Here is a 17569-nt window from a genome sequence, read left to right as displayed (position 1 = left end):
GTACGGGTGTTAGCAATGTGAAGCACGAAAGTTTCACGGGCCGAGCTCAAGGCCACCTCTTTCTGGGACAATAGAGCTCTTATTCTAGCCATGCCGCTGAATTCTGCTCCCAAGGTCGGTATCTGTGGCCAAATGGAAGACTCCCTATGTTCACGTGTGGGAGGATAAAGCACATTTCTGCAGCAAATAACTCGCTCACTAACTGTTACTATGAAAGCTATACCTTTAATCAAACCACAACAGTTTTCATTATTGAGCATTAAATAACTACCATTCTCTAACAATTTAAACGTGGGGATTATAGCAGGAACCGGCGTGCCCTGTAAAACGCAAGCCATATTCGGTCTGTCCTTGTTACATGAACCGTGTAACTGTATGTGTCTACACATTAAAGAATGATCTGGCGTCTCAGTACACTCATCCCCTGTCAGATAAACTTCTTGTTCATCCTTGAAACATCTGTATGTGTATGGGAGTGACCAGACCTCATGAAGAAAACCGCTACCTAAGGGTTCAAAACGACCTATTGGCACATATTTCATACAATTTGAAAACTTATATAAAGCAAAAGGCAGCGTTATTAAACCGTGGATAAGCCACGTAGCAGCAGTGGCTTCTGCCACAGAAAAAGGTAAAGATTCCAACCTTTCAATATGGAGCATAGAAAAGGAAGCATCACGCATTGAAAGCAAGCGTTGTTTGTCTGTCAAATTAAACGGTGCAAATAAAGAAGAAACATTCATGTATCCCCAGGGAACTTTACCCATTTTCAGAGTCTGAAGTGTCCATGCAAACTGCATGATTGAACGTAATTGATTTTGACCATGGTATAATACAGATACTTCATCATGTACAATATCAACAACAGACGACACAATATTATCTAATGTGTAAATTCTAGAGGAAAGCACGTTAATGCTATTGTCAACAACTGCAAGAACTTTCTCAAGATTTGCCTGATCAATAGCCCTAAGGCGTGAAGCAGCCTCAATCTGTGAGAGTTTCCAAATGTCATTGTAAACACCATATAACCAACGTTTCGACCTGCCACTAGCTGGGCCCTTAATGAAATCATTCAAATCCACGTCTGCATTCAGTTTGGAAAGGTGATACTTAACCGCAGGTAAAGTTGAATGTTTCAGCCAAGCTTGACACAACTTGCCCACTGAGTAAGTGGTGACAGTATGACTCAAATCAAAACGGGGATCAGATCTAACAGTCTTAAAACCGTCAGTTATATTTAAAAATCTCTTTTGGCAAGAATCAGCACTACGGTGCCAAAGCAGCCAACCCTTGGGATTCATACTGGAAATGTTAAAGGAGGAATTCAGAAGCAGAGCCTGTATATCTCTAATGGACAATTTAGTAAAATTACTCCAATTCTCATATTCCTCCAACTCCGGGAAAGACGGGGTGTTTAACCTTTTAGATGTAGCCAATCCAAAGCATGTGGTCTGGGAAATGGTTTCATTTAAAAACAACATATGATTTGGGATGAGACATGCACGGTGCAAAGCCTCAGTGCCTTGTACCTGCCAGGCCCTTGAGCCCCAAACTGATTTAAGGTCTATGGTATCCTTCCATAACTCATACCCTCCAGTAACTAATTGATCCAGGAAGGCCTTTGAATATAACAATTTTGTATTTGTAAGTCGAACCTTGGACAGTGGCTGTTTGTTAAATTTAAAATAAAAGGACTCGGGATTGGACTGATTAAAGTCAGTGAAATAAGTATACTTTTTAAGAAACGTTTCTGAACTCCCTTGTGTAGGTGCTGGGCAATGTTCCCACTGAGTAAAATTAACCGCATCCCTTCGGGAAGATGTCTTGTGTAAGAAGTGATTGCCATAATGTTGGTAACAGAACAATTCACCATAATTAGCAGATTCTAAATATAAATCCTCAGCATCAAAAGCAGCATAATATTTCAAATCAGAAAACAAACTCTCCACAGCATTAACATCCCAATCATCAGAACGAATGTTTTGTTTCACCACATCCCCCATATTAACTCTTAGTACATTAGGGACATTAACGACTTCCGTTGGGCCATGAATCTGAAAACGAACTGCATCCCACGCGATTCCATCCAGAACAGGCCACGCTGTGATGTTAACCAAAGTCAAGTCTCTTTTTAATCTATGTGTAGAATGTGAAGAGGAAAGTGGGGCCAAAGTTCCATTTAAATGAGTAATGCAAGTTCTCTCCTCGACATAGTGTCCATTCATAATTCGAAAAAAATAAAACACAAAACCAATTGACATAAAAAGGTAAACTGAAAAAAGGACCAGCCAAATGTATATCCAAGGAGGTATCAAAAAATGTTTTTTAAACAGGCTAGCATATACTGCAATTTTAGAGGGTTTTTTCGAGGCAAGGGAAGCAGAGTCAAATGAAAATCTGGATTCCGTGGCTAAACGAGCTTGCAGGTCAGGCATGGACAAATCAGTGGGGTATGTATAGTCTGTCTCATCAAGGTTAGTTCCTGGTAAATTATTCAATAATGGACTGGAAACAGCAGGTAATTCGATGGCCACCTCAGGTTCATTATTAGAAGCAGTGGGCATAATTGAATTTCTCACAATGGAAGGACAGGAAACAGCCGGTGTCATGCTAAGAAGAATCGGCCACTCTGTGTATCTTGACATTGTCAATAGAAATAAACCTGTTTTCCTTACGACCTGGAAGTGGTGGTAAAATGACTGTTCTTGTGCCCTTCACTCCAAGCACTGGGACTGGAGCTCGATAAGAGGGACCAAACTCTTTCTTGTTGTCGATCTTCTCTCGAACCAGTTCTCCAACTTGGGGTAGCCAGCCAACTACCGGGATCTGCAACGCATCATCCGATGTGGAGGGCAAATGTTCCTTTGCAAGAGTGTCTCTCGTCTTTTGTAGATTCTGTAAAACATTGCAATGTTCATCTGCGTCAAAGGAAGTGGCGCGAACCACCGAGTCTAGACCGTCAAGGTCAGGGACGAACATCTTGATGCCAAAGAGCATTTCGTATGGGGTCCGCCCACCCAGAGACCTTCTAGGGAGATTATTAAGAGCACGCTGCACGCCATAGAGGTGAGCCAGCCAGTTTCTGCCAGTGCCTATAACTCGGGCTGTCAAAGATTGCTTTAAATCACGGTTCATTCGTTCAACTACACTATTACCCTCGGGTCTGTAGGGTGACGAAAACTTGACTTGGACCCCCATCGAAGTCATGGCATCCTTATACGCCTTAGAGGCGAAAGCCGGACCCTGATCCGAATGGAAGGTACCACAGGCAAAAATCCCTATAAAGATACGCAAATCTCTGATGACAGTCCGGGAATCAGCGCTGCGATGTGGCCATACCCACACAAAGCGTGTGCATGAGTCAACTGCTACTAAGATGTATTTATACGCAGTATCAGATGAAAATGGACCGCAGTGATCTAAATAAACACAGCCTAGTGGTTTATTAGAAATGTACAACTGAGTCTGAGGCGGACGCGTAGCAGTTGAAGGTTTAATCTGCTGGCATATGTCACAAAGAAGGACATAATCACGCGTCTGTTTGTACAGTCCCCGCCACCAGAAACGTTGTTGTAGTTGCGTTACAGTGGCTGAGACGCCCGCATGCGCAGACGCCACACCTTCATGAGCCGCCGTAATCAAGTCTGTTCTGCGATCCGTGTTGGGAATCAGCCGTTCCCCAACATCAGGAATTGTCACAAAAGGAACCTTTTCGGGACTTAAGTGGTATTTATACTTCGAAGGGAATCCCGAAGGATGTTTACTTCCCTTCTCAGAGGCAGCAACCGCTGCCAAGATGTCGCTATCAATCTTGGTTTTAGACCTAGTAACTGCTGCAACTAAGTATGTAGATACTGCTGATTTCGCCGCTTCATCAGCAAGCGAGTTGCCAACAGCGTGTACTCCCACGCGCTGATGACCGAGAGTATGAATCACATAAACGAGTGGCAACATAGCCTTAAGCTCTGCCACTCGAACCCAGATCATTTTATGTTTTATTGTGCTACCCTTGGAATCATGAAAATCATTTTGAATCCAAAAGAACAAGTTTTCATTGTAAGACTGGACACAGTAGTAAGAATCACTTACAATTAGAGTAGTAACACTTGGATCTGCGTACTCCAAAGCTAGTAAGAGAGCACGAAGCTCTGCCAATTGTGCGGTGCAATCGCCCAGGGGCAACGTGTGTACCTCCCTGGAAATGAACTCATCATTCAACATAGCACCGACCACAATGGCGCATGCGGAAACGTAGGCATGTTTAGAGCCATGCGCAACCTGCGCCGACCCATCAGTGTAAATGATGCAATGGAAGTCTTCCAAAGGTCGCATCGCCAGAGGAGCAGGATGAACGAATTCATACTGCAAGTACTCCTGCGACCTCAAGGAAGCGTCAAAAATAAACATGACATCTGCGGATGACAATGACGCAGCCCACTGAATCCACCGAGGGTGCAAAGCCTTTGAATTTGGTACACTGGCTTTCGTGACTGCCTCTAAATGAGGACAGGGTGTTACCACTAGCATGCGCTTCCCCTGTGACAGAGCACGTTCTTTTAGAATTGCCATCTGTACAGCAGTTAAAACCTTTTCCACGGTGGGAAACCGCATCTCAGCCGAGGTGTACAAGTGTGACTTGTAAGCAATAGGTACTGTGTCACCTTCATTAAAAGTGAGGTATGTGAAACCCACCGTCCCAGGAATTATTCTTATTACCAGGTTGGTGTGGTTATCACGAGTCAGTAAATATTTAGAAGCGAGCAGATCAGCCTGCAAGGATTGCAAAATGGCTGAATGCTCAGGCAGCCAGCATGATTTTGAGAAAGTTGGTTGTATCAAAGCATACAGAGGCTTGATACGCTGGGCATATTCCGGAATGTAAGTTCTGCCGAAATTCAAAAAGCCCAGTAAGGATTGTAATTTTTTCAGTGTTGTTGGTGCGCGCAATTGTGCGCACTTCTCCAAGAAGTGAGGAGCCAAACCTCTACCTTCATTGTTGAGCTCATAGCCCAAAAACAACACTGTGTGTTCAGCAATGTGCGATTTTGCAAAGTTGAATTTGTAACCCATGTATGCGAAGTTGCAAACAAGAGAATTTACACGACACAGATGCTCCCAAATATCGTCGTCTGTGAGATATATGTCATCCACATACGAAAAAGCATCGGGGTCTAGTGCCTCCAGAATAGAGACAATTCGAGCGGTAAATATACCAGGACTATTCTTGTAGCCCATTGGAAGACGCCGGAATTGCTTTTGGACTCCAGCGCTTGTAAAACTGGTCCATTGGGAGCTAAAGCTGTCCAATCTGTGGGCATAAAAACCATTGGATATGTCAAGCGTTGTCTTGAAACGCTTACGCACGAGACTATCCACTAGGGCAGAGCCGTGGGTATTCTGTACTGCACAGTTACGGCAATGCGAGTTTAAATGCCGGTAATCCAAAACCAAACGATATGATCCGTCAGGTTTATTCACAGTAAAAAGGGGATTATTCATCGGTGACACACACGTTTCAATAACTCCCTGATATTCCAATTGTTCAAGGATTTCCGCGACGGAAGATTTTGCTTCACGCCGAATGGGATAGTGAGGTTGAGGCTGCGGCTGAGACCGCAACGGAATTTCGTGGCAAGGCGACAATTTATCCCAACCACATTGGTTACGGTACAGAGCCGGCGCGAGAGCCCGAGCCCACTCTTCTGCAAAATGCTGCGCATGCTCTGTCGAGACAGTGTTCGCGAAACTGGGTAGGATCACCTCCTCCCCTCGCGGCGCCGCGAGCACAAAAGGTGGGGGCCAGTCAGCCTCCGAAAGCAAAATATCATATGTAGAAGACAGATTCTCCCAAAATACACCTTTAACGGTACGCTGTATGTCACCTTCAATTAACAGGACAATTTCGTATAGTCTTTCAGGGGGAGCAAGTCTCGTATCCGCTGTTTCTATCACAACGTAGACATCAGTCGCTGTCACCCTCAGTAGTGGACGCAGCGCCTCTCTGACTATGGTTATCTCCGCCGCGCTGTCCAGCAAGGTCAGAGCCCACGTCAGATTCCGAAGCCGCGTTCTCACTATCTGTGGCATATCGATGCGCTGTTAAGGCTGCGACTTTCTTTTTCGCAAACTGCGGACGCCTAGGCGTAGAATCCTCCTGCTTCACTGCGCCGTCCGTTTGGCGGGACTGACCACGTCCTTGTTGGCCACCACGTCCACGTCCACCCCTTCCTCCTCCACCGGTCTTCGGGGCCGATGTGTCCTGAAAGGAACGAGGAGAGCGTTGATCAGAACCCTGAAAACGATCAGGTGATTTAATCATCGCGCGGTCGCGCAAATCATAAACTTTTTCGGATGGCGCAGGAGCTTGTATTGCAGGAAAAGTACCCTGAGTCTGCACTGTCTGCTTCCCCTGTGTCTGTTTTTTAGGCCAATTCGATTTCTTGGACTTGGGCTGGGCATCTGTCACTGCAGATTGTCCCTGTGGTTGTTTTTTATCCTTCACTGGAAAATATTTCAGACCTCTACTTGTGCGGCCAATCGTTTTATAAGCGGCCACCACAATCTTTGCTAACTGGCGGGGTTTGTCGGCATCGGGCAGAGCAGCCAAAGCATTCGACACCTGAAAGTTAACTGCATCTCCTTTTACATTGGAGAGAATGAGATCACTTACAATCTCAAAAGAACCACACAGGCGCATACCCAATTCAACCGCTGCCTCTGGACCGTGATCATTCTGAACACGTCTAACGATTTCAGGCAGGGCAGTCATAGACGGGGTGCCAAAGCACCTTGTATAAACTGCCGCAAATGTTTTCCCCCAGCTGTCACAGTCAGCAAGTTCAGGAGTAATATCCTTCGGTAGAGTAATCGTCAACATTCTATGTTTATCAGCAGGTGTAGAATTCGGAAAAACCGCCTCCAGTTGATCAAACTTCTCCGCTAGCCAGAATGGGAAGTCATCGTTGTCAACAGGACGCGCACCAAAAACCGAATTTACCATCACTGGATTGAGACGCATTCCGCCTCGTTCCATGGGAGCGGCCGCACCCCCCTGGGGACCACCAGGAAGATGTCGACCAATGTATTGCACTAAAGCACGAATCACGGAAATGGAAACTACATGTAGCCTGCGAATTTCTGCCAGGGTACAAGCCCCGTGATTCGGGTGCGGGGTAAAGCCACCCAATGCAGGCCAATTCGTACCTGGAATCGAGAGTGGACCTAACCTCGCACGGGACAAAGAGTGGGGGAGGGCGCCATCAAACCAAACTCGATGCTGCCAATGATCAATAGGTATTTCCAATGCCCTGTATGGCGTATATTCAGCCGGGACATCCGAGGCGGTGTAGGAGTGGTACAAACCAGAATTAGCGTCCACAGCCGGAAACGTAACCCAAGAGTAAAACAACTCGTAAGGAAACGCCGGATCTGCACTAACCACGAAAATCACAGCCATCCCATCTACTGGGACCTGGTATGTCTGAAGATGGTTGCGTACCGCTACGCGACTATGCTGTGCAATAGCCACCGCAGCCGCCATCACAGAATCGGAAACAAGAAAACACAAAGAATACTTTGTAGCACAACTGGGTAGTAATTCAAAGAAACCGTTTAAGTAAGAATCAAGCTTGAATAAAGACCATATTTCAAAAAATAGGTAGGTTTCACCAACACCCCGTTTTCCGGAAACGGACGTGAAGGGGTTAAGGCATGAACGATAAACTACTCGAGTGTCATGATATAAGACCACCGAAACCGTTGGGCGCCATGTTGCAGGGTTTCTGTACTCACACAGAACTGTGCACAGAGGAGTGGAACCTCGGCAAATTAGGATGTCCCAAAACTTACCTTAGCAACCAACTCACCCCTTACCGAGCTAGCTACAGTGTCTCATTGGACATATCAAACACCCAATGTTTAGACAAACCAGAACATGAACTTACAGTACCTCAGGGTACGTGGGACTCATGAACACTCTTTCGTTATATTATCATTACAAACCAGAACATGGAGTAAAGAAGACACATGTGCATTTGAAATGTTTATTTACTAATGCCGTCTTCTCAGGCGCAGTATCTTTGATAATACAAGTATACTTATTATCAGTAGCAAAACTATCAGCATAGTTACTAAGACATAAAAAGCGAATGGTGACAGCATGTTAACATGCTGTAATGAATAAGAGTTAACAACACTTATATCTCACCCTCCCTAACACATATATTATATTATTAGCTAAGAAGGTCTCTTTGGGTTGTTTTAGGGCGGGCCCATACCTTAGTGTCCTAGCATGAAGGAATCACATCAGCATACACCAGCTCTCTCTGCATGTGCACCGCATCAAGTGTGTTAACAATTCTCGTGCAAAGCAATATCAATCCCGCCTCAAGCCCAAGTTGGCAAAGGCTGCACTTGTGTTATGACTATGAAAGCGTGGAGATCAGACCTCATAACAATTCCATATCGTGTTGCTCCTGAAACTTCAGCACTCTCCGTGCAGACATGGTTTATTAAACAAGACTGATATCAGAGCAATAACATATTATTCTCACATACACCACGGCAAACCACTAGGTTGAAAGCTAAGTCAACAATTAAGGGTCGTGTGCAGAAGTTGCAAGAAAGGAAAAATGGCGTTTAAATCTCAAATGTACCTATGCTAACTTAACACGATATAAGGATATATAGGAGCTATACAACAGTATGAAAGCAAATTCAGAATGTTATTCACTCAACAGATAAGAAAAACTTAGCAATAAGCTTTACATTCCGTAGAAAACATCTGCAGTTGTGTTGTTGCCCCCTCACAACCCAAGTATAAGAAGAAGGTGTGCATAGTAAATATCAAAGTCAGAATGACAAAGCTACTGCATATCAATGACAAAATATTGAAACAAATATTTGCTGGTAGGAATGTCTAGATTTTCTATACCTAGCTCCGCATATATGTACCTATTGGTACATATATCCTCAAGGTACGTAGATGTGCAGTTAGGAATAGTAAATCTATAATTCCTTATATGTACTTACCTTTTGATATTTTGTCCCTCAATACTCTGCCCTCAATATTTCGTATGTCATATTCTTCATATTGATATTCAGTAGCATAAATGGACAAGAAGAAAAACAAGGCATTTGAAAATGTGCGCATTTATTCAGACACAGAGTTACCTAAGTATAATGTAATGTAATGTAATGTAAAAAGAACTTATAAAGCGCAACTAACACCAGACGGTTTCTTGGTGCTGGGACATAGAGAAAAACAGACAATCCAAGGGGCAGAGAGGGATTAGTTATAGGTGTCACGAAACAGGTGAGTTTTTAGGAGAGACCTAAAGTGGGTTAGGGGGGAGGCCAATCTCACGCCTAGCGGGAGGGCGTTCCAAAAGGACGGGGCAAGGAATGAGAACCGCAGTCCTCCCTGTCTTTTACGTTTGAAAGTGGGGATCTGGAGTAAGGCCAGGTGAGCGGAGCGGAGATTGCGGGATGGAACGTAGGGGTGCAGTAGTGAGGAGATGAACAAAGGACCTGTGCCGACAAGGGACTTGAAAATAATGCAGCCCAGTTTGAACTTACACCGCTCAGCGACAGGGAGCCAGTGGAGAGATTTTAAGAGAGGGCGTGCGTGTTGGTGCTTGGGTTGGTGATGAATGAGCCGTGCTGCCTGGTTCTGAAGCAGTTGAAGCCTCTTTAGTTGGTATGCCGGTATGCCAACATAGAGAGAGTTGGCATAATCCAACCTCAATGTACCTGGACGATTGGAGAGAACACACAAATTGTTACAAATTTCCACCCCTAAACAATTTTTCTCAGATTGGAGTTGAGCCACTCTACAAGGATTTTCATTTTAATGGTTTCTGTCCTGGGCCAGAAATATGTTTGCAACGGGTATGAATCATAGACTGGGTGTGAGACATCCTAAGCTTCCCGACAATGAATCCTAAAAAAAGGGTCCATGATAGCACATTAACTGCCTGCTCTCATGATGGGTTTGATACTCAGGCAGGAATGACATAGACTCCTGGCAGTCTGGTGTGGCACCTTTTGAAGGCACCACAATGGTCAGAGAGGGGCAATATCCCTCACAGAGCAGATGAATTGATCTTAAAGGAACTTCCCTCGAAGGAGAAAATCAGATTGCAAGCCACACATTTCATTGGGTGAAAGTAGCCAAAGGTCCTTATTATTTATTAGCAGATACAAGACCCCCCCAACTCTTTTGAAGCTACAGTAACTAATACGTTTACCAAAGGTGCTCCATGATGTGATCAGATTTTAAGAGATCTACCTAAAAAATAAGGGCTAATTATTATTTTCAGTTAGAAATCCAGTTTTCACTCTTTTCACATGAAGGGTGTGCTTTGCTTTGGGACTTTGCATACATGTACGGAGAAAGGCTACAGACCAAGACGAAGGCGCCAAAGAGGATACTGGATTGGACCACCCCCCTTCATGGCTAGTCGCAGTGACATGAGACCAGTTATATAGCATCATACAGATATATATATATATATATATATATATACAGCCTGGCGTTTTTTAAATGCATCAAGAGAAGAGTTCCCATGAAACACTCTTGAACATCATTGTGACAAATCTATTTTTCTTTTGTTTCCTGATTTACACATTATATTTGACCCGCTTTTTGTTTGTCTTCACTCTTGAATTTTTAAGACATACACCTCCATCCACTTTTCCCAAAGGTGATTAATTTTTCTGAAGTTGCTACATTAGTATACTTACTAAGTCTTTGTTACACACCTATTGCGCTCGCCCCGCTCCACACCTCTGATATATCCTTGCTCCTCTTTAACTCATCCCATTACTTTCCCTTCCACCTTCTCTCCCATTTTCCCTGATCTCTGTTCTCTATTGTGCCTTTAGTTTATACAGTCTACCCTCCACTTCTGACCCTTGCTCTAATCTATGTTCTAACCTCTTGCACATCTCACCTTTGTCATAATAATTTCTCTAGTGCGTGGTCTCTCCTCCATCCCCATGAATCCTATAAATCTCCAATTCACCCTCATTCCTCTAGACTTTGCTGGCTTTGATTCTGTTTCTTGTACATCAAGTCTGTATTTCAACTCTATCTCCCTTCCTCTGGTACATGATCTCCTCATCCCATTTCATCCTCTTTCCATGTTACTTGACTTCTTCTAGATCATGTCCTCGTCCTAAGTATGTAAACAGCTCCTTCATTTCCTTACACTGATCTGTTCCCTTTCCTTGAAGGACCTCATGGCGGATCTGAAGTCAGAGCTCTCGGGGACCGTTGGAAAACTGATCCTTGGGCTGATGATGACCCCAGCACAGTTTGATGCTAAGCAGCTGAAGAAAGCTATGGAGGTGAGTCTCAGGCGATACCCACCATTCCTTGCAGAAGCACTAAGACAGTCACTGTTCTAAGTTGCTAAACGTGCTCTGAAGGAAAGATCTGCTGAACGGCATGTAAGATAAGAGGCTGGAGCTTTGTGCGATGGAGGGATGCCTACAGATCGAACAATGTGGCAGGGTTCATGGAATTCATTGATGGAAAGAACTACCAAAGAGTTCTAGGCAGAATAAACTTCCAGACAACTGACAACAGCATAGGATAATACTTAGATCCTGGTCAGGTAGTGCAGCTGATGCTCAGCAGTGAAAGTTATGAATAACAAAATGAGCAGCATAACAGTAGTTATGCAAACATGGCATATACGTTCTCAGTAAAAACTGTGTGCGTGTTGGACAACATAAACTTTAAAAATGTGCGAGACTAATTATATGCACACCTTCAGGATTTGTTGGCCTTAGTCCTGCTAGCTCACAGTGCAACATCTGTACTCCTAAACAGAAAATGTAACAGGTAGAATATGAAACCTTAGAACAAGACAACCCTGACTCCCCAAGGAAATCGTGGTAACCCAAAGCATACCCAAAGAGATACACAAGAAATACACAACAAGATGCTTCAATGTTTATTGAAGTATTGTGCTTCTTGAGTAATATACATGTGCTACAATAACCAATAGAAGGAACGGAATAGTGTGATCAGCAATACAAGAACAGTGAAGAAGATGAATAATTCACACATCGTGCCGTTTACAGAGAATATATGCAAGCATATATATACTGTCATATATTTTCCCTACCTAGCGCTACCTAGACTAGTGTGCCTGTGGTGGGTGAATCTGCCAAATCCCTGTAGGGTGATCTAACTCCCCCTTTACCTGTGGGTAAGTGTCATCGGAAGCCCGTCTTGATGGAGAGGTGGTCTTTATCCCTCTCGGGTGATAAATAGGAATCAGCTGGGCTGGAATTCCGGCATGTAATGACCTCTCAGTGCCAGTGAAATCATCCTCTAACTAAACAAGGGAGTGATGTTGTTTATATAATAAACATCACTCATGTTGCCCTGCTGAGGTCCGAGTCAGGCTGCTATTGTTGATTCTATTGTGATATCTCAGTCGCCGAATGGACAATAACAACCAACAACATTTTGCGCAGTGAACTTATAGAGAATGTTCAAGGTATTTGATAGTATGCCTACATAGTAGAAATGTAAGCAGAGCTGTTACAGAGAATGTTATTCTGCACAGGCATGCAAGCAACTGTGTGTCACATGTCATCGTGTTTAAGAAAAGAAGGCAACTTAAAAACGTGAGCACGTAAAATGGTGGTGTTTTTACTCTGGCCTAGAATGTAACAACATTTGTAAAATTGTGAGAGGGATGATGACATTGCCACTCATGATAAAGTAGAAATGTGATGCCAGCCCAACGTGAGCTCAGAGGGCACACACAAAACATGGCTGCTTCTAGGGTAGCACTACAAGTTGAAAAGGAGTAGTCTTGAACTACATACACATGCTTTTGTAATTCATTTCATTTCATAAATCTTTATTTCGGTAAATTATCACCATAAAAGATATTGAGCAACATTTCATTAAGAATTATTAAAACATTAAAACATTATAACATTGCACATCCAGCAGAGTCCATAAAAGTATTTCGTAGTACAAGATATCACAGTTTTACTACGGTAGAATTCAGAGACCGGCCTTGAGGCATTGTCTTCTCAGAGACCACATTGAACCTAGATATTTAGCCACTGCAATAACAATGTGGTCCGTCAGGTCAGTTTTAAGCACTCTGAATGCGGCCAGACACTCCACAAACCCCAAATTCCTGCATACAGGAACAATCCATTTCTTACGAGTTGCGCTATAAGCCGGGCAGAAAAAAATTATGTGCAGCTCAGATTCCTTGGACACTCTGCAAGCCGGGCATGAGCTATCAGCGGATTCGCTCCACTTGCAAGTAAGGGCTCGAAGTGGAAGAGTCCCGTGCCTCCATTGCAAGTAGAGTTTCCTGAGTAAGGCAGGGTATAATTTGTCCAGGACTGGTTCAAAACTGTAGGTGTCCTTGATACGTAAAAATGACTCCGTGAGTGTCCCAAGGTTTGATTGACGACAGAGTACCGCTATTTTACTGTCGTGGTAAATCTTTGACAGCCTCTTTTTGGGAATTAATGGACAGGTGGATAAAGGGTCAGACCAAAGGGTCAGTAGGCCTAGACCCTCCAACTCAGTTCTAATGAATTTAAGCCATTTGATTTTCCCTGCGTTAGGCATTGCAAGCACCTCCTGGAGCCCCTGCTTATAGCTAATCAGTTCTGGAACCGCCCACAGCCTACGCCAATAAACCAAGGGACGCAATGCCAGATCTTCATCGAGAGGTCTCATCCCCAAATCTAACCTTAATGGTACAAGAGGCGTGCTGGGGGGAAGTGCTACCAACGCGCCTGATGAACTTATTCTCCTCTTTCACTAGGTCTGGAGACACTGCATGGCCCCAGAGCTCACTGCCGTACATGGCAGCCCCTCTTGCCTGTGCCCTGTAGATCTGGAGAGGTGGGCCAACGGGTTGGATGGATGACCTATTTTTCCCCACGAGCTTCATAATCCCACCCGAGTACTGTGCCAGTTTGAGTAGTGCTTTCTCTTGGTGTGGGCGCCAAGACATTTTCTCATTTAGCGTGACTCCAAGGTACTCGAAGGTTCGGACCCTTTCGAGTCTACTTGGCCCGATGTGAGGGCTAGAGCGGAATTTTGGTGGGGGATTAAAGGCCATAAATTTGGTCTTTAGAGTGTTGATTTCTAGACCGTGTTCCCCACAAAAGTCCACAAAACCATTAAGAACATGCTGGATCCCCATCGGAGACTTTGAAAGCAGCAGGGTGTCGTCAGCGAACATAATCGCCGGCACCCTGCTGCCTGCCAGCTTAGGAGCGTCAGAGTTATCAACCCCATTCAGGTGGGAGATTACCCCGTTGACGTACAGGCAGAACAGGGTCGGTGCAAGCACACAGCCCTGCCTTACCCCCCTGTCAACGGGGAACCTGTTCGATAGGGCCCCCTCCTTACCACACCTTACCTGTGCAAAGTTGGCAGTGTGGAGACGAATAATCATCTCAAGCAAGCCCTTAGGGACCCCCAATTTGGCCAACACCTCCCAGACTTTTCTGCGGGGAACCAGGTCGAAGGCCGCCCATAGGTCCACGAATACAGTGTAGAGGCTGCCACCCTCCAACTGTACCGTTTTCCAGAAGATAAGGGCCAGCCTAAAGACCTGGTCTATTGACGAGACCTTCCTTCTGAACCCTGCTTGGTATGGGCTCAGAATGTCATGTTCCGTCATCCAATCCGACAGACGATCCAGAATTAGCCTAGTGAAAAGCTTCTGGGAAACGTCCATCAGGCTTATTGGCCTGTAGTTGGCTGGGAGCAGAGGCGAGCCCTTCCTAAATATGGGCACTATCTCTGCCCCCAGCCAGGTTGAGGGAATCGCCATGCCATTCAAGATCGCGTTGAACAACACCCCAAGATACGGGGCCCAGATCTTAATTTCGTGCCTAAAGAGGTCACCGGGGAGCTTGTCTAGGCCTGGCGCCTTTTCGGCAGCAAGGCCCATAATCGCCATAGCGAGCTCCTCCAAAGTAAACCCATCCATAGGGGATGTGGGTTCAGTGGGTGGGGCCATTGCTACTTCGGATGGGTTCCCCAGTTGGTCCAAGTCAGCAGCGCTATACAGAGTTTTAAAGTGGTCCTCCCACACAGCGGATGCAATATTTGCATCTACTGCCGCAATAGGTTCAACAGAACCGTGCTTAACGATCTGCCAGAATTTCCGGGCATCTCGAGGTGCGAGGGCAGCCATCATTTTAGACCAGTTGTCATGGTCCCATTCTATTTTAGCATTGCGAAGGACAAGCTTGTAGGCCAACTGCTTTTCCCTGATCATACTGGGTGTTTCCCGAATTTTGAGGGACTCCAAAAGATTGGCCTTTGCTCTCCTGCAAGAAGCGTTGAACCATGGGGCTCTTCTCCCCTTGGCCTTTTTCATCCTGGCCACAGGGTTCAGTACTTCTGCTAGGTTAGAGCAGAGTTCAGAGTGAATGTCCCCAAGCACAATGAACTCAACAGAGGTGGATAGCTGGGGGATGAGATCCACAACTTTTTCAAGGGCAGGCACCACAATCGCGTATAGCCTCTGAATATCATTGGGATTCTCCAGTAGTTTTGGCCATCTGATTCTACGTCTGTTGCTAGTTGCGACTAACCCGGCAGGAAATGCTGGATTTTCTTCTTGGGTACTGGTGGGCATTCCCTGGACCGCGAACCTCAGCGATAGTACATTGTGGTCACTGTCGGTCCTTGTGACTATCCCAAAGTCCCTTACTTTAGCCCAATCCTTCGTTGAAACCAGGATATAATCTATCCGTGACTCCTGTCCTACTCTATTAAAGGTGGGCTTAGGAGGAATGTCTCCCTTGAACCGCCCATTACAGGCCCTCAGTGAGTGGGATAAAGTAAAAGATGTTAATTGGGTGACTAGAGGTGACCATGACTTTACGGGGGGGCCCGGCAGGGTAGGTATCTCCCAAAGATCGTCCTCTTCGCTAGTTACCCCTTCCAGAAAATCCGGGAGTGGCTCATACTGGATATTAAAGTCCCCCCCAACTACAAGTGAAGGACAGAGGGTGGCAGAGTCGAGGAACAGAGCTAGGTCCTCAATTGTCCCCGAGGTACCTGTTATCCCAGCCGGTCTAGAGTATACATTTATTAATGCCACACTCTCACCGGATGCCCACTCCAAAACAACGCACTGAAAGTCAGCTGAGTTAGTTTCAAGGTTTTTCGCCCTGCAAGCGAGGTGGGAACCTACCCAAATCAACAGACCACCAGAGGGTCGTCCCTTCCCACCCCATTTGGCCGGAATGTCAAAAGAAGCGTACCCTGTGCAGCACTGTTTTTCCCTGGCCCACGTTTCCTGGAACAAGCATATGTCATGTTCCTCAATGAGTTCCACCCACTCCGGGGAGTCTAATTTGTTGGCCAGCCCGGCAACATTCCATGAAAGTATGGGCACTGCGCCGAGAGCCCCCGCCTTATCGTTGGTGTTAGATACAGAGATGCACCGGCTCGCCCTGCTCTGGCTGTACTTAGGGCAGGGCAGGCCCTCTGTTGGCAGCGAGCATATTACGTACGGCGCCTTTAGGAGAGAGTTAGCCTTGATTTTTTGGCCACCTGAATCTAGGTGGATGATTTTATCGGTCATTGAGTCAGGGAGTGTACCACCCACACGATATTCAGCAACGTCCCCCTCTGTGTACTCGGTGACTCCTACAGTTAAATTGGTATTTCCCTGGAGACGTTGTAATGGTCGAGAGGGAAGGTGCGGTGAAGGGCAAGGCAAAGAACAGTATGGATCTACTAAAAACGGTGTATCATAAGCCCTTGTAATTAATATTGCACTTTATAGAAAGCATTCATGTGCACATTATGTAACAACAGTTTGTAAAAGTCAAACATTTTAAAATAGTCACAGAAAACAACAAATACAGACAGCTGAGACTAATGTAGGCAAAAAGTAAACACATACTCATTTGATTTTTTTAGGGATACACTCCAGTAGCTACCTGAGTTAAAAAAGAACACTTTTCCAACAAAAACAATCACATTTATCTTTAAAAGGGTCTTTATCATGCATTCTTAGACCTGCAAAGAATCCCCAGAGCAGAAAGCACGATGAGCATGTGGTTAGGCTATGCCATGATGGTTCCTAGTGCATTATGGGTATTCTGTGATGTCACTTCAACTTCAGATTTCTGACCTGCGGGTGTCTATTCCAAAGGTCTCTGTACCTGACAGCAGCTCCAATCTGGAAACTGGAATCCTCCAAGGTCAGATCAGTTCAGACATTTGAAATAAACAAGCGCTTATGGTAATCTGAACCGTAAGCACTATGTAATACATCCATAATGAGCACATCCTGATCCATCTGAAAAGGCATTTAATATCTAGTACCTTAAGTGCTCTACAATCTTTCCGACTTCCTTAAGATGCACAAATTCAATTGCATTTTCTGGTAATCCAAGTTCCATATGTCTTTGTGGCCTCTTGAATGACTTTGCAGACACTTCCCTGTGCTTTGGCCTCTAAATATAGGAACACAAACGCCAGTCTTCTGTAAACACATCTTGAAGTGTTTGTACTTACTTCTACCTTCCCACCATCTGGTAA

At 45.1% G+C, this 17569-nt stretch overlaps 1 protein-coding gene across 4 annotated transcripts in view; it reads left to right on the top strand.

Moving 5' to 3' along the window:
- Positions 1 to 17569, top strand: part of ANXA6 (annexin A6) — a 184382-nt gene that overhangs the window by 126237 nt on the left and 40576 nt on the right. For all 4 annotated transcript variants that reach the window (XM_078653622.1, XM_078653620.1, XM_078653621.1 and 1 more), the window contains exon 17: positions 11239 to 11352. In XM_078653622.1, the coding sequence (XP_078509748.1) occupies positions 11239 to 11352 (114 nt within the window). The remainder of the gene's footprint in view (positions 1 to 11238; positions 11353 to 17569) is intronic.

Source organism: Lissotriton helveticus, chromosome 7 (genome assembly GCF_964261635.1).
Source record: "Lissotriton helveticus chromosome 7, aLisHel1.1, whole genome shotgun sequence".
NCBI classification, from domain to species: Eukaryota; Metazoa; Chordata; class Amphibia; order Caudata; family Salamandridae; genus Lissotriton; species Lissotriton helveticus.
The sequence above is the reverse complement of the archived record's forward strand: the minus strand, read 5'-3'. Positions and strand labels throughout refer to the sequence as shown.